This window comes from Strix aluco, chromosome 4 (assembly GCF_031877795.1).
Source record: "Strix aluco isolate bStrAlu1 chromosome 4, bStrAlu1.hap1, whole genome shotgun sequence".
Lineage (NCBI taxonomy): Eukaryota > Metazoa > Chordata > Aves > Strigiformes > Strigidae > Strix > Strix aluco.
Window position 1 is genome coordinate 67,253,237 of NC_133934.1, and position 12,499 is coordinate 67,265,735.

The window sequence follows — 12,499 nt, forward strand, 5'->3', positions numbered from 1 at the left end:
CCAGCGGGGCTGCTGCAGGAGGAGGCCTGGCCCCGGTGGGATGGTTGCCGCGGGGATGGGACGAGGAAGAGCGGCCGCGCTGCCGGTAGATCTGTGGAGGAGCCGGCGGGTCTGGGGGCGCCGGGGAATAAAGCCCGGAGGGCCGGAGCCCGGCGCCGCCCGGCCTCGGCACAGCCGCCCGCGGTCACCCGCGGCCGGGCCCGCCCCGCGGGTCCCCCCGGCCCGTTCCCAAGCACCGCCCGCCCCCGCCGGGGCTCCCGGGCCCGTCCCGCCGCCACACGCGGGTCCGGGGGGGTCGGGGCTCAGCCGCGACGTGTTGGGGACTCGAACCCTTGGGCCAGTTCGGGGTGACAGCAGCAGAGACTGAGCGGGGGGTGCTGGGAGAGGTGGCCGCCGGCTCGGGCCTGTCCTGGGGCTCGGAGCAGGCCCAGGGGGGTGGTTTGGGGCTCAGGGCCGGGCCCGGTCGTGGCTTTTCCCAGAGCAGGAGCTGGGCTGGGGAGATGGGAACGAGCTCAGGGGGCTCCAGAGGGAGGGTAACCCCTGGGTTTGGGGTGCAGAGGATGAGCCAAGGGGTTTCTCAGCTCAAATCCAGGCTCAGCTGGGGGCTCAGGGACCGAGTCCTGTGGTCTGTGAAAGAATTTCGCCAGACTGCGGGTATCTCCAGGCTTGCTTTATTAACACCTTAGGGTTGGGCCATCACCTCAGTGAGTGACCAATGTCCGAAGGACTCGTGCAGTTTATATACTATTTCTAAATCTATTACCTAAGTCTAAAGTCTTTGCAAGTTTCCACTCAATCTTTTAGTTCTTGATTCTCATAATTTATTAAAGTTCACTACAATCTCCTGTCTCAGCCGCATTTTTCTCTTCTGGTTCCAATCCTTGCTTCAGTTTCAGGGTCATCTTTTGGGTCATCATCATCTTCATCTCTCTTCCACTAGTTTTCATCTTGCACAATTCTGAGAAAGACTTCAGGATCTTTTATTAAAACCTTAGGTAGAGCAAGCAGTTTCTATATACTAAATTCTCTTAATCTAGCAAAACACCTGTGTTTAGTCAATTAATCATCCTTTGTTAAAACTGTCTCTATATGATTAGCTTGACTGGGTTTAAAACCAGCCTTGGGTTGGGACTATACAAGAAGCAGGCTAAGAACACTTTTCAGGCCTATTGAGCAGCATTCTGGTTGCCTTGGTACTATTACAAGATAGCTGAGTCCTGAACCCATTTCACTAGGCCTTAAAATCTATTTCAAATATATCAGAGGTTATATTTAAAATTCTTCTATGGGTCAGATGCAGGCACCTGGGCTAAAACCCATATATGTTTTCAGGGCTTAAAAAGGGAGACTAAGTCCTGCATTTCTGGGACTTGAGAACTCACTTCTCTGGCTCAAAATCAGAGCCCAAGACCTGCATTTTCAGGGGCTTGAAAACAGAGCTTAAGTCCTGCATTTGTTGGCCTTGAAAACAAGCTGAATGGGTGGGTTTGGGGGCTTGAAAATGGTGACCAAGTCCTGTGTTTTGGGGGGTCAGAAACAGTGATTGTGCTGAGTGTCTTAAGGATGTGAAACCAGGCTCATGAGGCGTGAAACCGAGACTAAGTCCTGTGTTTTCCAGACTTGGACACAGGTTTGGGGGGTGCAAAACTCTGCTCACTTGACCTGGGGAGAAGTGAGGGCAAGTCATGGGGACTGGGGGTCAGAAACAGGCACGTAGGGGTGGGGCTGAGCTGGACACCCTCCCACAGAGACTAGCCCAATGGTTTGGGGCTCAGAACCAGGCTCATCTGGCCAGTTTGGAGTTTCTGAAACAGAGACTAAGTCCTGCATGTGTGGAGTGTGAAACCAGGCTCATCTGGGCAGGTTAAGGTCTTGAAAAGAGAAACTAAGTCCTGCATTTTGGGGCTCAGAAACAGACACTAAGTTATGTGGTTGTGGGGCTTGAGACCAGGCTCATTTGGGACAGGTTTAGGGCTCAGAAACAGAGATTAAGAAAAAGTCATGTGTTTTAGTGCTTGAAAAGCAGAGCCCGAGTCCTGTGTTAAGAAGTAGGGAGGCAGCGCAGGGGTTTTTGAGGCTCAAACCAAGACTCCTTTGACTGATCGTTGTGGCTCAGAAGACAGCCCCGGTCCTGAGCTGGGAACTGGACCTATCACTGTCCCAGCCCCGGCAAGTGGAGCCCCAGCGCCAGAGCTGCCCCGGGGGTGGGCAGCGCCCCTCCGGGGAAGGCTCAGGGCCACACGGTGCCTGGGGACCCGAGAGACCCCGTCCCCTGCCCGGACCGGTCCCCGGTCGGTGCTCCCGGGCTGGGGACCCCGGCGGACCGTGCCCGGGCAGCCCCAGCGCCGCCCACGGTTTCCAGCCTTTATTCGGTGTCTGCGTGGAGCCGCCGGTGCCTCTTCCGTGACACTGACCTCGGCACCGGCAGAGCCTCGGCGGGGACCGTGCCCGGAGCTCCAGGCAGGAGCGGGCAGCGCCGGGAGGGAACGCGGGACCTCGGCCGCCGGTCCCCGCTCCCGGCCCGGGGCAGCTCCCCGCTCGGGCCCGGTCCCAGAGCGCGGCTCCTACTGCCCGCGGCACCGGGACCGGGACGGCGAGGAAAAGGCCGCGTCCAGGCCCGACCCCGGCGCTGCCGCTGCGAGGCGGGACAGAGCCCCCGGAGCCGCCCGACCGGGGAGCGGTGGAGATCGGCCGGGACTGCCCTGCTGGTTCCGCGCACACGCGAGAGCCGGTCCCGCCCAAAGTCCCAGCCCGGCCTCACCGCCTCGGGTCTCCGCAGGGCCCCAGGAGAAGCCCCCGGCACTCGCTCCCCCCGTCCCGAACAGCAGGTCCCACCCGAGCACCGGCGGCGGGGCGTCGCTCTGGCGGCGGAAGAGGAGGGGCGGGAAGGGGCGGGGCTTCGGTGTGCGTGCGCGGGGCGGTGCCGGGCACAGGTGCGCGGGGGCGTGGCCCTGGTGCGCGTGCGCGGGGCGGGGCGCGGAGGGGCGGGGCCTGGCACAGGTGCGAGGGAGCATGTCCCCATCGTGCGTGCGCGGGGCGGGGCCGGGCACAGGTGCGCGGGGCGCGGCGAGTGGGCGTGTCCCCATCGCGCGTGCGCGGGGCGGGCCCGAGCTGATTTGAGCCCCCGCGGCTGCGTCTGAGCCCTCAGTCGGTTCTTTCCCGCGGCGGCGGCGGCCGGTCCGGGCTTCCCCAGCGGGGCCAGGTGAGACGAGGGGAGCCTGGGCCGGGAGCGCGGGGCCGGCAGGAGGGGCCGGGGTCGCGGCACCGGAGCGGAGGCCTGAGGGCAGCTGCCGGTTCCCGGAGGGCCGGAGCCCGGCGCCGCCCGGCCTCGGCACAGCCGCCCGCGGTCACCCGGGGCCGGCCCGCCCCGCGGGTCCCCCCGGCCCGTTCCCAAGCACCGCCCGCCCCCGCCAGGGCTCCCGGGCCCGTCCCGCCGCCACACGCGGGTCCGGGGGGGTCGGGGCTCAGCCGCGGCATGTTGGGGACTCGAACCCTTGGGCCAGTTCGGGGTGACAGCAGCAGAGACTGAGCAGGGGGTACTGGAAGAGGTGGCCGCCGGCTCGGGCCTGTCCTGGGGCTCGGAGCAGGCCCAGGGGGGTGGTTTGGGGCTCAGGGCCGGGCCCAGTCGTGGGTTTTCCCAGAGCAGGAGCTGGGCTGGGGAGATGGGAACGAGCTCAGGGGGCTCCAGAGGGAGGGTAACTCCTGGGTTTGGGGTGGGGGGCAGGAAGGGGCGTGGGTGTGGGAGGTGGGTGGGAGCAGAAGGGGGGTGGGCAGGGTGTGTAGGCCCCCACCGGAGGTGGGGGTCTGGTCGTGTTGGTCCCCAAAGCCAGGGAGGCTGGCATGCACCAGGCCGAATTAAACGTCTGAGATAGTCTCTGGGGCGAAAGGCACTTTTCACACTATCTTTGTGTGTCCAACTCTCTATTCAAGGGGTGTACAGCACCCAATAGTCATTGAACAATAAACACAAACTAATTAGTCAACGTGTGTACAGTTATGACAGTTCATATTCATATACAAGTTATGACAGTGATTGATTTACGACCTTGCCAAAAGCCAAGGTTGTTTTAACAAGCACAAGCTGTCATGGCTGGAGCCAAAACAAGCTGGAGGTGAAGAGGAGCTGGAGGCAATCTGGAGCCAAAATGGAGTCAAAACTGAGCTGGACCAGGAACAAACAGAAGCTGCAGAGGAGCTGGAGCCGTCCATGAGCTGGGCCTGAAACCAGAGCAGAAAAACTGGTACAGAAACAAACAGGAGCCAGGGCTGAAATGAGCTGTACCTGAAAAAAATGGGCAAGAGCCTGAACCGAGCTTAAGCCACAAACTGAGCTGGACCAGAAACAAACACGAGCCCGAACAACCAACCAACCAAGGAAACGGGACCCACAAGTTGAGCTGGGCCCAAACAACTGACCTGGACCCACATGGTCCCCTCAGTGTCTCCGGGCAGGTGCAGGCAGGGCTGTTCCCTGCCAGGAGTGGGCCCACACCAGGGGCAGGCGGCAGCGTTGGCCTTGGCACAGTCAGCCCGGCTTCCTCCTGGGGCTCCACACCCCACGTGGCTCCCGGCCTGGCTGACGCTCCTCTGTCCGTCCGTCCGTCCATCTCTGCACACTGAGAGACGTGGGACAGTCGGAGCTCCTAGCGGCACTGCACGGCCCAGCCCAAAGAGCCCCGGGGCTGCTGCCCTGCAAACCCGCTGCCTCCTGGGCACGGGCAGTTCTGATCGGCTTCTTGCCCGCGGGCACAGGCACCGGGACCCTCCTTCCCCCCACGGCGAGCCCTCCCCATCCCTCGGCCACTCTGCCGGCACAGCCCTGGGAGCAGAGCACCCTGGTCCCACCGTGCAGCTCCACTCGGCCGCCGCCCCGGGACACTCACCCCACCGGGCACGTCCTCCCGGCCGACATCCCCCTGGCGCTTGCTGCCCCGGGGCCGGGATGAGCCTTCCCCACACGTTGTTGGCACAGGCACGGCCACGCAGCATCGCCGGGGCCACCAACACCTCCCAAGGGACCGGCAGCACCAGGACGGCTGCTGCTCCCCGTGCCCGGCCAGGCCAGCTTCGCCCTCTCACTGATGGGGCTGCAGGAGACACTGCGGGTCCCTGGAGAGGCCTCTGCTCACACTGCAGCACGTTTTTAGCTGAAAAAGAAGGTTTTAAGTGAAACAATGGTTTCAAATGGAGCCCAGAGCCGCCCCCAAACGCGCTGCTGTGGGAGGCCTGGGGAGCTCCCCATGCCCGGGGACCCCCGGTGCAAACGTCTGTCCCCATGTCTGAGGAGCCGTCCCCGACCTCGTCTGTGCGGCCACGGTGCCTCCTCCCGGGCCGGCTCCCCAGAGGCAGCAAACCCCGTCCCCGCGGGCAAACCCTGCTCTCATGGGGAGCCCCGTACTCACCCGGGCGGCGGCCGGTGTGTGAAGGTCCCTCCGCGGCGGCGCCACGGCTGCGGCCGGCAGCGAGGGGCAGGAGCCGCCGGGCTCTGCCCGCGGCCCCTCGGCGGCGGGTCCGGAGGTGGGACGGGAGCCCCGCTTGGGAACGGGGCCGGGCAGGAGGCGCGGGGAGCGGAGCCCCCACAGCCGTTCCTGGCGGGAGCAGGGGCTGATCCTGCGGCCGAATTCGGGAGCTGCTGGGGACCCCCGGCCCCACCGGCCGAGCTGCAGCCGCTGCCCCCCGAGAGGGGACCCCAGAGGGCCGGTGCCGAAACCCGCTGGGAACGTCACCAGGCCCCAACCGCGCACCCACGGGGGGGTCCCGCACCGTGAGGGGAGGGAAACGGGCCACTCGCCCGCAGCAGGCAGCGCAGGCGGCGACGGCAGCTCCTGTCGCCGGGAAACCCGGGGCCCGCAGCCCGCCGGCGCCTGCTCGGGGTCCCCCGCGGGTCCCGGCCAGAGCCCCCCGCCGAGAGCCGGGGCTGCGGCCCCGGGAGGGGACGGGAGCAGCACCCGCTGCCTGCGGGCAGAGGCAGGGCCCGCCCCGGCCCCGGCAGCTGCCTGCGGGCAGGGCACGGACCTGAGCTTCGGGCAGCACTTACCGGGCAGCGGCCGGTGCCCCCAGCCCGCACCGGAGCCCACCGGTGGGGGGCGAGGGGACGAAACGGCCCCGGTTCTGCTCCGCTTTTCCCCGGTTTCTCCCGTTTTCCTCGCCCGGCCACATCCCGCGACCCCGAGGCCACCCGGTACAGGTGGGAGATGGCGTCACCCCCGGTCCTCGCCCGCCGGCTGCGGCCGCCCCGCGCCGGGACCGTGAGAGCCGCGACCGGAGCCGCCCCGGGGGGACAGGGCACCCGGGCCCGGCGCGGCCGCAGCCGGTGCCCGGCACCGCAGCACCCTCGCCCCGGCCCCGGCCCGGAGCACGCCCGGAGGCGCCAGTGTCTGCTCGGCCCCGGGCGGGGAGACGCGGCGGCGGCACCGGGAGCAGCCGCGGCGGGGAAGCAGCCCCAGCTCGGTCCCGGGACGCCCGGAGCCGGGGCCCCGAGCCCGGCAGGGACCCCGGGAGCCCGGGAGCCGCGACCCCGCTCCCGCCGCCCTTCCCGCCCCGGCGGCGGCGCCCCCTGGCGGCCGCGAGGGAATTTTGAAGCCTCGGGGGCCGCCGCGCCCCTGCCCCGCACGGCGGCGCCCCCTGACGGACGCGAGGCGGGGCGGCACCCGGCGAGGGCGCAGCGCCCCCTGTCGGCCATGAGGGCGGCACCGCAGCCTCCCGGTACCGGCACCGGTGAGACCTTTCCGTGCCCCGATTTGGGGAGCTCAGCGGCACGGCTGAGCCTGATCGCCACCCCCCCACCCCGCTGGAGGGCGGCGATGGCGAGAGGGGCCCGTAAGGACCATGGCGGCATGCGGACACCTTTCCATCACCCCTTTATTCAAGCCGTTGTAAGTTTTAGCCCTCGCCCATGGAGCCAGCCGGTGCCGCCGTCCGGGACCCGCCCGCAGGTACCTGGAGCTCCTGAGGAGAGAGGGGAGGCCTTCAGCCTCAGTGGGCACCCCCAAAGTGGGGGTTTCCCAACACCTCCACCGTGTCCCGTCCCCAGCCCTGCGCACCTTCACGCGATGCCCGTCTCCAGCACATCCTCGCTTTTGGAAGGCAAATTCTTGTTTAACGTCTCCATCTCTTCTGCCTTTCTCTTCCTACGTTGCTTCCGACAGTGGCTTGAGGCAAGGGGGTAATAATTAAACAAAAAAGCAGAATGAGGCATCGCAGCGATGCTGCTCCTCCTTTCCCTCTGCTTTCACCTTGCAGAAACTCTGGATGGGACCACACATGGTTTCCAGCCCCAAAGCGGTGACCAATCCACCTCCCAGCACCCTCAGAGGTAGTGTCATACCTGGCTGGAGCAGCCCAAATTCAACCTGCCCCAAGCCGGCGGAGGTGGGCAAGATTAGCTCCCAATCTGGGGCTGCCCCTTCCCACCCCACTCCTTGCCCCGTTCCCCCCTCCACATACTGACTGCAAAGGCAGGTGCAGACAACAAGGACGATGAGGGTGACGATGGCAGCAATCAAGGAGATGATCACGATCTGGCCCCGGTCGCCTCGCAGGTAGAAGATGTCCACCCTCTCACAGCGAGCCCCTGTGTAGCCTCGTTCGCATCTGCCCCGTGGCACAGGGGAGACAGAGAGGGAGTCTGAAAAACCTGCCCCCCCTCCTCCTGCTTGCCCAGGGAGGACGGGCACAGCATCCCCACCCTGTGCTGCCACGTCCCCGCCGCCGGTGGCTTACACACAAGCTGGCGCCTTCTCGGCCACGAGGAAGCGGCATCTCCCTTTGACGCAGTAGTGCTTATACTCCTCTGGGCACCTGGAGAAGTGACCGTGCTGCCTCAGCTGCGTCACGTTCCCTGGGGGTGACAAGGACAAAGAAATTCCCCCCCTCCGGGGGTTACGGTTCTGCCCTAAAGCAAGAGCATCCTGGACCTGGTCCATCCCCACGGCAGGTCTGAGCCTGGCCAGTTGCAAAGAGCTGCCAGCATGTGAGTCCTCGGCTGTGGTGTGCTGGCCCTGACCCCTTTCCAGCTTGGTGGATGCCACATGGCTATGCTAGACAAAATACCCTGTCCTCCTCCATCCCAGCCCTCTCCCCCACACTGTCCAGCTCCTGTCCAATGTCGCCAGCTCCCCTGAGCATCCTCACGCCACTGCCTTACCCATGCAGCTCTCGGCCGTGCCACAGGCGAGCCCCTCTGTGCTGTGGCTGGCAGTGACGTTGGCATCGGCGTCCACGCAACTGAAAAACGCCAAGCCTGAAACACAGCAGAGGAGGCTCAGATGGGGAGCCCGGCCAGAGCCCCGACATCAACACCACCGCCCCACTGCAGCCACTCTCCTGGCCCTTGCTGCAGGGAGGGGACTAGCAAAGGGCTCCACAGCTGTGCCCATGGCCCCCCTTCCCTGGCAACATCAGCTTTTCCCCAGGGGCGAGGAGAAGAGAAAGCCAGTCCCCGCCTGCCTCCTCCACCCACCAGCGCCCCAGCACAGGGGGCCAGGAGACAGTGGGGCAGGCTTTGGGGGGCACAGCCCTGCCTGCAGGCAGCCAGCCACCCCTTTCCCCGGCGGGGATGCAGGGAGGGATCCCCAGGGAGGTCAGGCTCACTGCACCGTCCTTTTTGAAGAGCCTGGGTTTCAGAGCCACTGAAAAATGCACCAGTCGTGGGAGTGAGGAGACAGCAGTGCTGCGATTCAGCAGCCACCAAAGCCCAGTTGCTCCCAGTGTGCAAGTGCTAAATCCCCATTACAACACCACTTGCTGATGCCTGGCATGAACCAAGCTGGGAAAGGGGTGACCATGCTTGCCATGGCCACGGGACGAAGCTGAGGGCCGGCTCAGCTGTGGCACGTCACAGCGTCAGTAACCGGATCGCTGGCATACCAGCACTGACTCAGCATGGCCCTGCTCCCAGCCCGGCCCTCCCCAGGGATTCGCCGGCTGTGGTGGCACCCAGGGGAGCGGGGACAGGTCCTGCCTGATGGGGCAGGGTGCTGGGTGGCTCTCACGGCAGTGGCACGCTGAGGTGGGGGATGTTTCCATTCTGAGTGGGTGCACTTTGCAGCTTGGCCATGCTGAGGCCTCCTGGAGAGGGGGGGGAGTTTGGGCAGCCAAGCCCGGGCGGCCTTGTCCCCCCTGTCCCACAGCAGAGACGTTCCCAGCAAACGCGTCCCTCCCAGCTATATATAGGCACCGCCACACTGACGACGTGCTTTGGGTAACAGAGCTGCAGTGAGGCTGGGGCTGAGCCTTTGTCGGGGCTTCTCCCCCAGTGAGGATCCCCTCTCTGGCCGAAAAAGCCTGGTGGAGAGGAGATGGAGCCCAGTCTGGCCCAGGCAGCAGGGTGGGAGCTGCTCAGCAGGAGCCAGGGGATGAGCCACGGCGCAGTTGCCCCCGCCCCGGGAACCAGCTGCGGGTGGCGTGGGCATGCGGCAGCGCAGGGCGGGAGGCTGACTTCACCCCTGGTGACCGAGTTTGCAGTTCGGCACGGAAAGATCCCCACCAAGACGAGATCCCCACCCTTATTGCAACCAGATGCAGAGCTTTGGCATCCCCCGAGTTGGCAGCCCCTTGGCGAGGACCGCCCCAGTGGCACTGCCAGCTCGGGGGGGGGTGGGGTATGCCCCGTCCGACACCCAGATCTCAGCAGCCAGGAGCTGTGGGTGCAAACAACCTCATCTCTTTGATGCACAGAGTCCAGCTCTGCTATCTAAGGCTGCACCCTTTCCTGAGCAGCCAGAGATAACCCAGGAAAGCATCCCAAACACCGGGTTATTTTGCCATAACACTCCCACGCTCTCCTGGGAAAGCCCTAATTGCAGGAGAGCAACCGCCTGGGGCATTGCCTTGGTCTGATGGGCACTCCAGCCCCAAAACAGGTCGGCCACCCTTGATTTCCTCCTGCCAGCACAGGTTTGGCAGGTTTTGTCGAGTCCTGTTGCTAACCCTGCCAAAGGGCCAAACCCAAACTGCTCTTGGCAGAGGGGAAGGGTCCCCCAAAACCCTGGGGCTGGTCCTCTCTGCCAGGGGTATTGCCAAGCACAGCTGATGTTCAGTCCTACCTGTGGTTATCTCCTGCCATCCCTGAGCAGGCAGCTGCCTGCAACTTTTCCTGCTTCCCACACACTTAGGAAGTAACATGGGGACACTCATGCACTTGTTGAAAGATACTGGCTCCCCCCATATTCCCCCATCCCAGCGCTGCTAAGGATGACAAAACACAGGTATTTGGGCATCCGTGAGCAGTGTCCCATCAACAGGTGGTAAAAGCATCCCAGCCTCACTCCAGGGTCCAGCCAGGACACCCCAGCCCCACACTGGCCCCAAGGGACACACAGATTCAGAGCCAAGCTGGCACGGTCATAGGGGAACACTGGGATGGGATGGTGGGGAGTGCCAGGACAGGAACCGGGGGCACATGGGGAAGCATTGGGATGGGTGCAGGGAAGCATGGGGGGGCACGGGGACAGGACTGGGTAAACGCCAGGCTGGGCATGGGGGAAGGACTGGGATGGGATTGTGAGGGGGTCACAGGGAGTCACCGAATTGGGGCTGGAGAAACACCAGGGCGGGCACGGTGAGCACTGGGGTGGGACAGGGGCAGCATCGGGATGGAGTGGGATAGCGGGGGGATACAGGGCAGCAGCTGGATGGGACCGGGGGAGCAGCGGGATGGGACAGGGGCAGCACCGGGACCAGCCCAGGCTGGGGCAGAGAGAGGAAGGGGCCGGGACGGGGGGTGGCATCCAGCCGGGCAGGGGCAGCCCGGGACCGGGACCGGGACGGTGGCACGGCAGGGGGACCCCCGTGCCGAGCCGCGCCGCCTCGGGTGCCCCGTGCTTACCGGAGGCGAGGGCCAGGCAGAGCAGCAGGGTACCGGGACCGCCTCCCGGGGCCGGGGCCGCCGCCGCCGCCTCCATGCGCGCCGCCGCCGCCGCCTCCGCCTGCCCGGTGCCCGGCGGCTGCGGCGGGGCGGGCCGCGGCGGGACGGGGGCGGCCGCTGCCGGCACCGCCGCCCTCCTCCTCCTGCTGCTCCTCCTCCTCCTCAAGCAGCCCGGTTCGTACCCCGCCGGAGGCATCCCTTGGCAGTCCGGGGGTGCCCCCCCGCCTCCCGGCCCAGCCACCCCCTGCCACGCGTGTGTCCCCACGCGTGTGTCCCGTCCCCCCCACCCGCCTTAACCACGCCTGGCCCCGTCCTGCCCGGAGCAGCCAACGCAGGAGGCGTCGAGCCGAAGCCTCGCCCCAGCATCCCTGGGGATTCGGGGAGCGAGGGGGGACCCCCCATCCCGGTTTCTGAGGGGGGCTCCGGGCGTTCCCCTCCCCAGAGGGACGGAGGGCGTGCGGCCGGAGCTCAGCCTCACCTCCCCAGAGCTGTTTATCCCTGGCTGGCGTGTTATGGAAAAGGAGATTTATTCATAGCGAGCTGCTAATAAAACACCCTCCCAAAGCCCTTGGCAGCGAATGACGGCAGCTACAAATTATTTTGCGAGGGGCTGTGCCTTGGCACAAGCCTTCTGCACGCTGGCCTTGGTGTGGTATTTTTTTTGCCCTGGGGTGACTGAGAGGATGTTTCTGGTCCCGCAAGTGATGCCCCGAGGAGGAGGAGAGCCCCGCGGGTCCCCCAGGATGCTGGCACATCCCCTCCTGGCATCTGGGAATGCTCAGTAGGGATGCGGTGACATGAGCTGATGCTGTCCTGGCCCCAGGAAAAGCAGAAGAGCTTCGCTCGGCCAAGAGGAGTGCAGGCAGGGAGGGGTGGCAGGGCTGCTGCCTGCTCCGTGTCGTTACAGGCATGAAATAAGGGGGGGAGCAGGAAATGAAAGACTGGAAAGAACGGGTGACCTCAAACCGCAAAGCTGGCAGCTATTAATGCAAGCACTGGCAGCCACCCAGCCATGCCATTTGGCCACCAGCCAGGGGGTGAGCGAGCTCCTGTGGCCCCGTCCAGCCAAAAAACCCAGCTGCAAGCTCCAACATGACGGTACCATCAGCCCCATGGCTCACGGCCACCCCGGCTCTCAGCTGACAGCAGGGGAAGAGCCTAGCCCCGGCCCCCTGGAAGCAAGCAGGGTGTGCTAAACTGCTGAAGAAACATTGCAAAGCTCCAGTGGGGACAGAGGGGACTTGGGCAAGACCAGGGAAACTGGTGGCTGGCACATGGATGTGATGCAGGGCCACTCAAGAGGAGCCGGCTTCATCCCTGTGGGGCAGGCAAAGGCAGGGACAGGCAGCAGAAATCCTTGTCCACCAAAAGAAAATGGTCTCCCTTCTGCATCCTTCATATCTGGATATAACTAGGGGGGAAAAAACATTTAAAAGAGATTTTTAAAGAGCTGGACCCCCAAGGCAGTTGTCACCAGAGGCAATGGTTTCTGTTCTCCAGTAGGAATGGGGAAGGGCTGGCAGAAGGTACCTCCAAAAAGGGACCTCTTGCTGGCCATATGTCCTCTGCTCTCACTGTCACTGTGAGTACCACACCTTTCCTGGGGGAGGTCCAGGGACCTGTGTGACCAAG

General features: G+C 64.8%; 1 protein-coding gene across 1 annotated transcript; it reads right to left on the reverse strand.

The window, feature by feature from the left end:
* Positions 1-6,843: 6,843 nt before the first annotated feature.
* Positions 6,844-10,940, reverse strand: BTC (betacellulin). Its single transcript, XM_074821480.1, has 6 exons — positions 10,829-10,940; positions 8,147-8,242; positions 7,723-7,840; positions 7,447-7,593; positions 7,044-7,151; positions 6,844-6,948 (listed from the first exon to the last, which is right to left on the reverse strand). Exons 1-5 carry the CDS (start codon positions 10,902-10,904, stop codon positions 7,046-7,048), a joined length of 543 nt encoding a protein of 180 aa, XP_074677581.1. The 5' UTR covers positions 10,905-10,940; the 3' UTR covers positions 6,844-6,948; positions 7,044-7,045.
* Between the last annotated feature and the right edge of the window lie 1,559 nt (positions 10,941-12,499).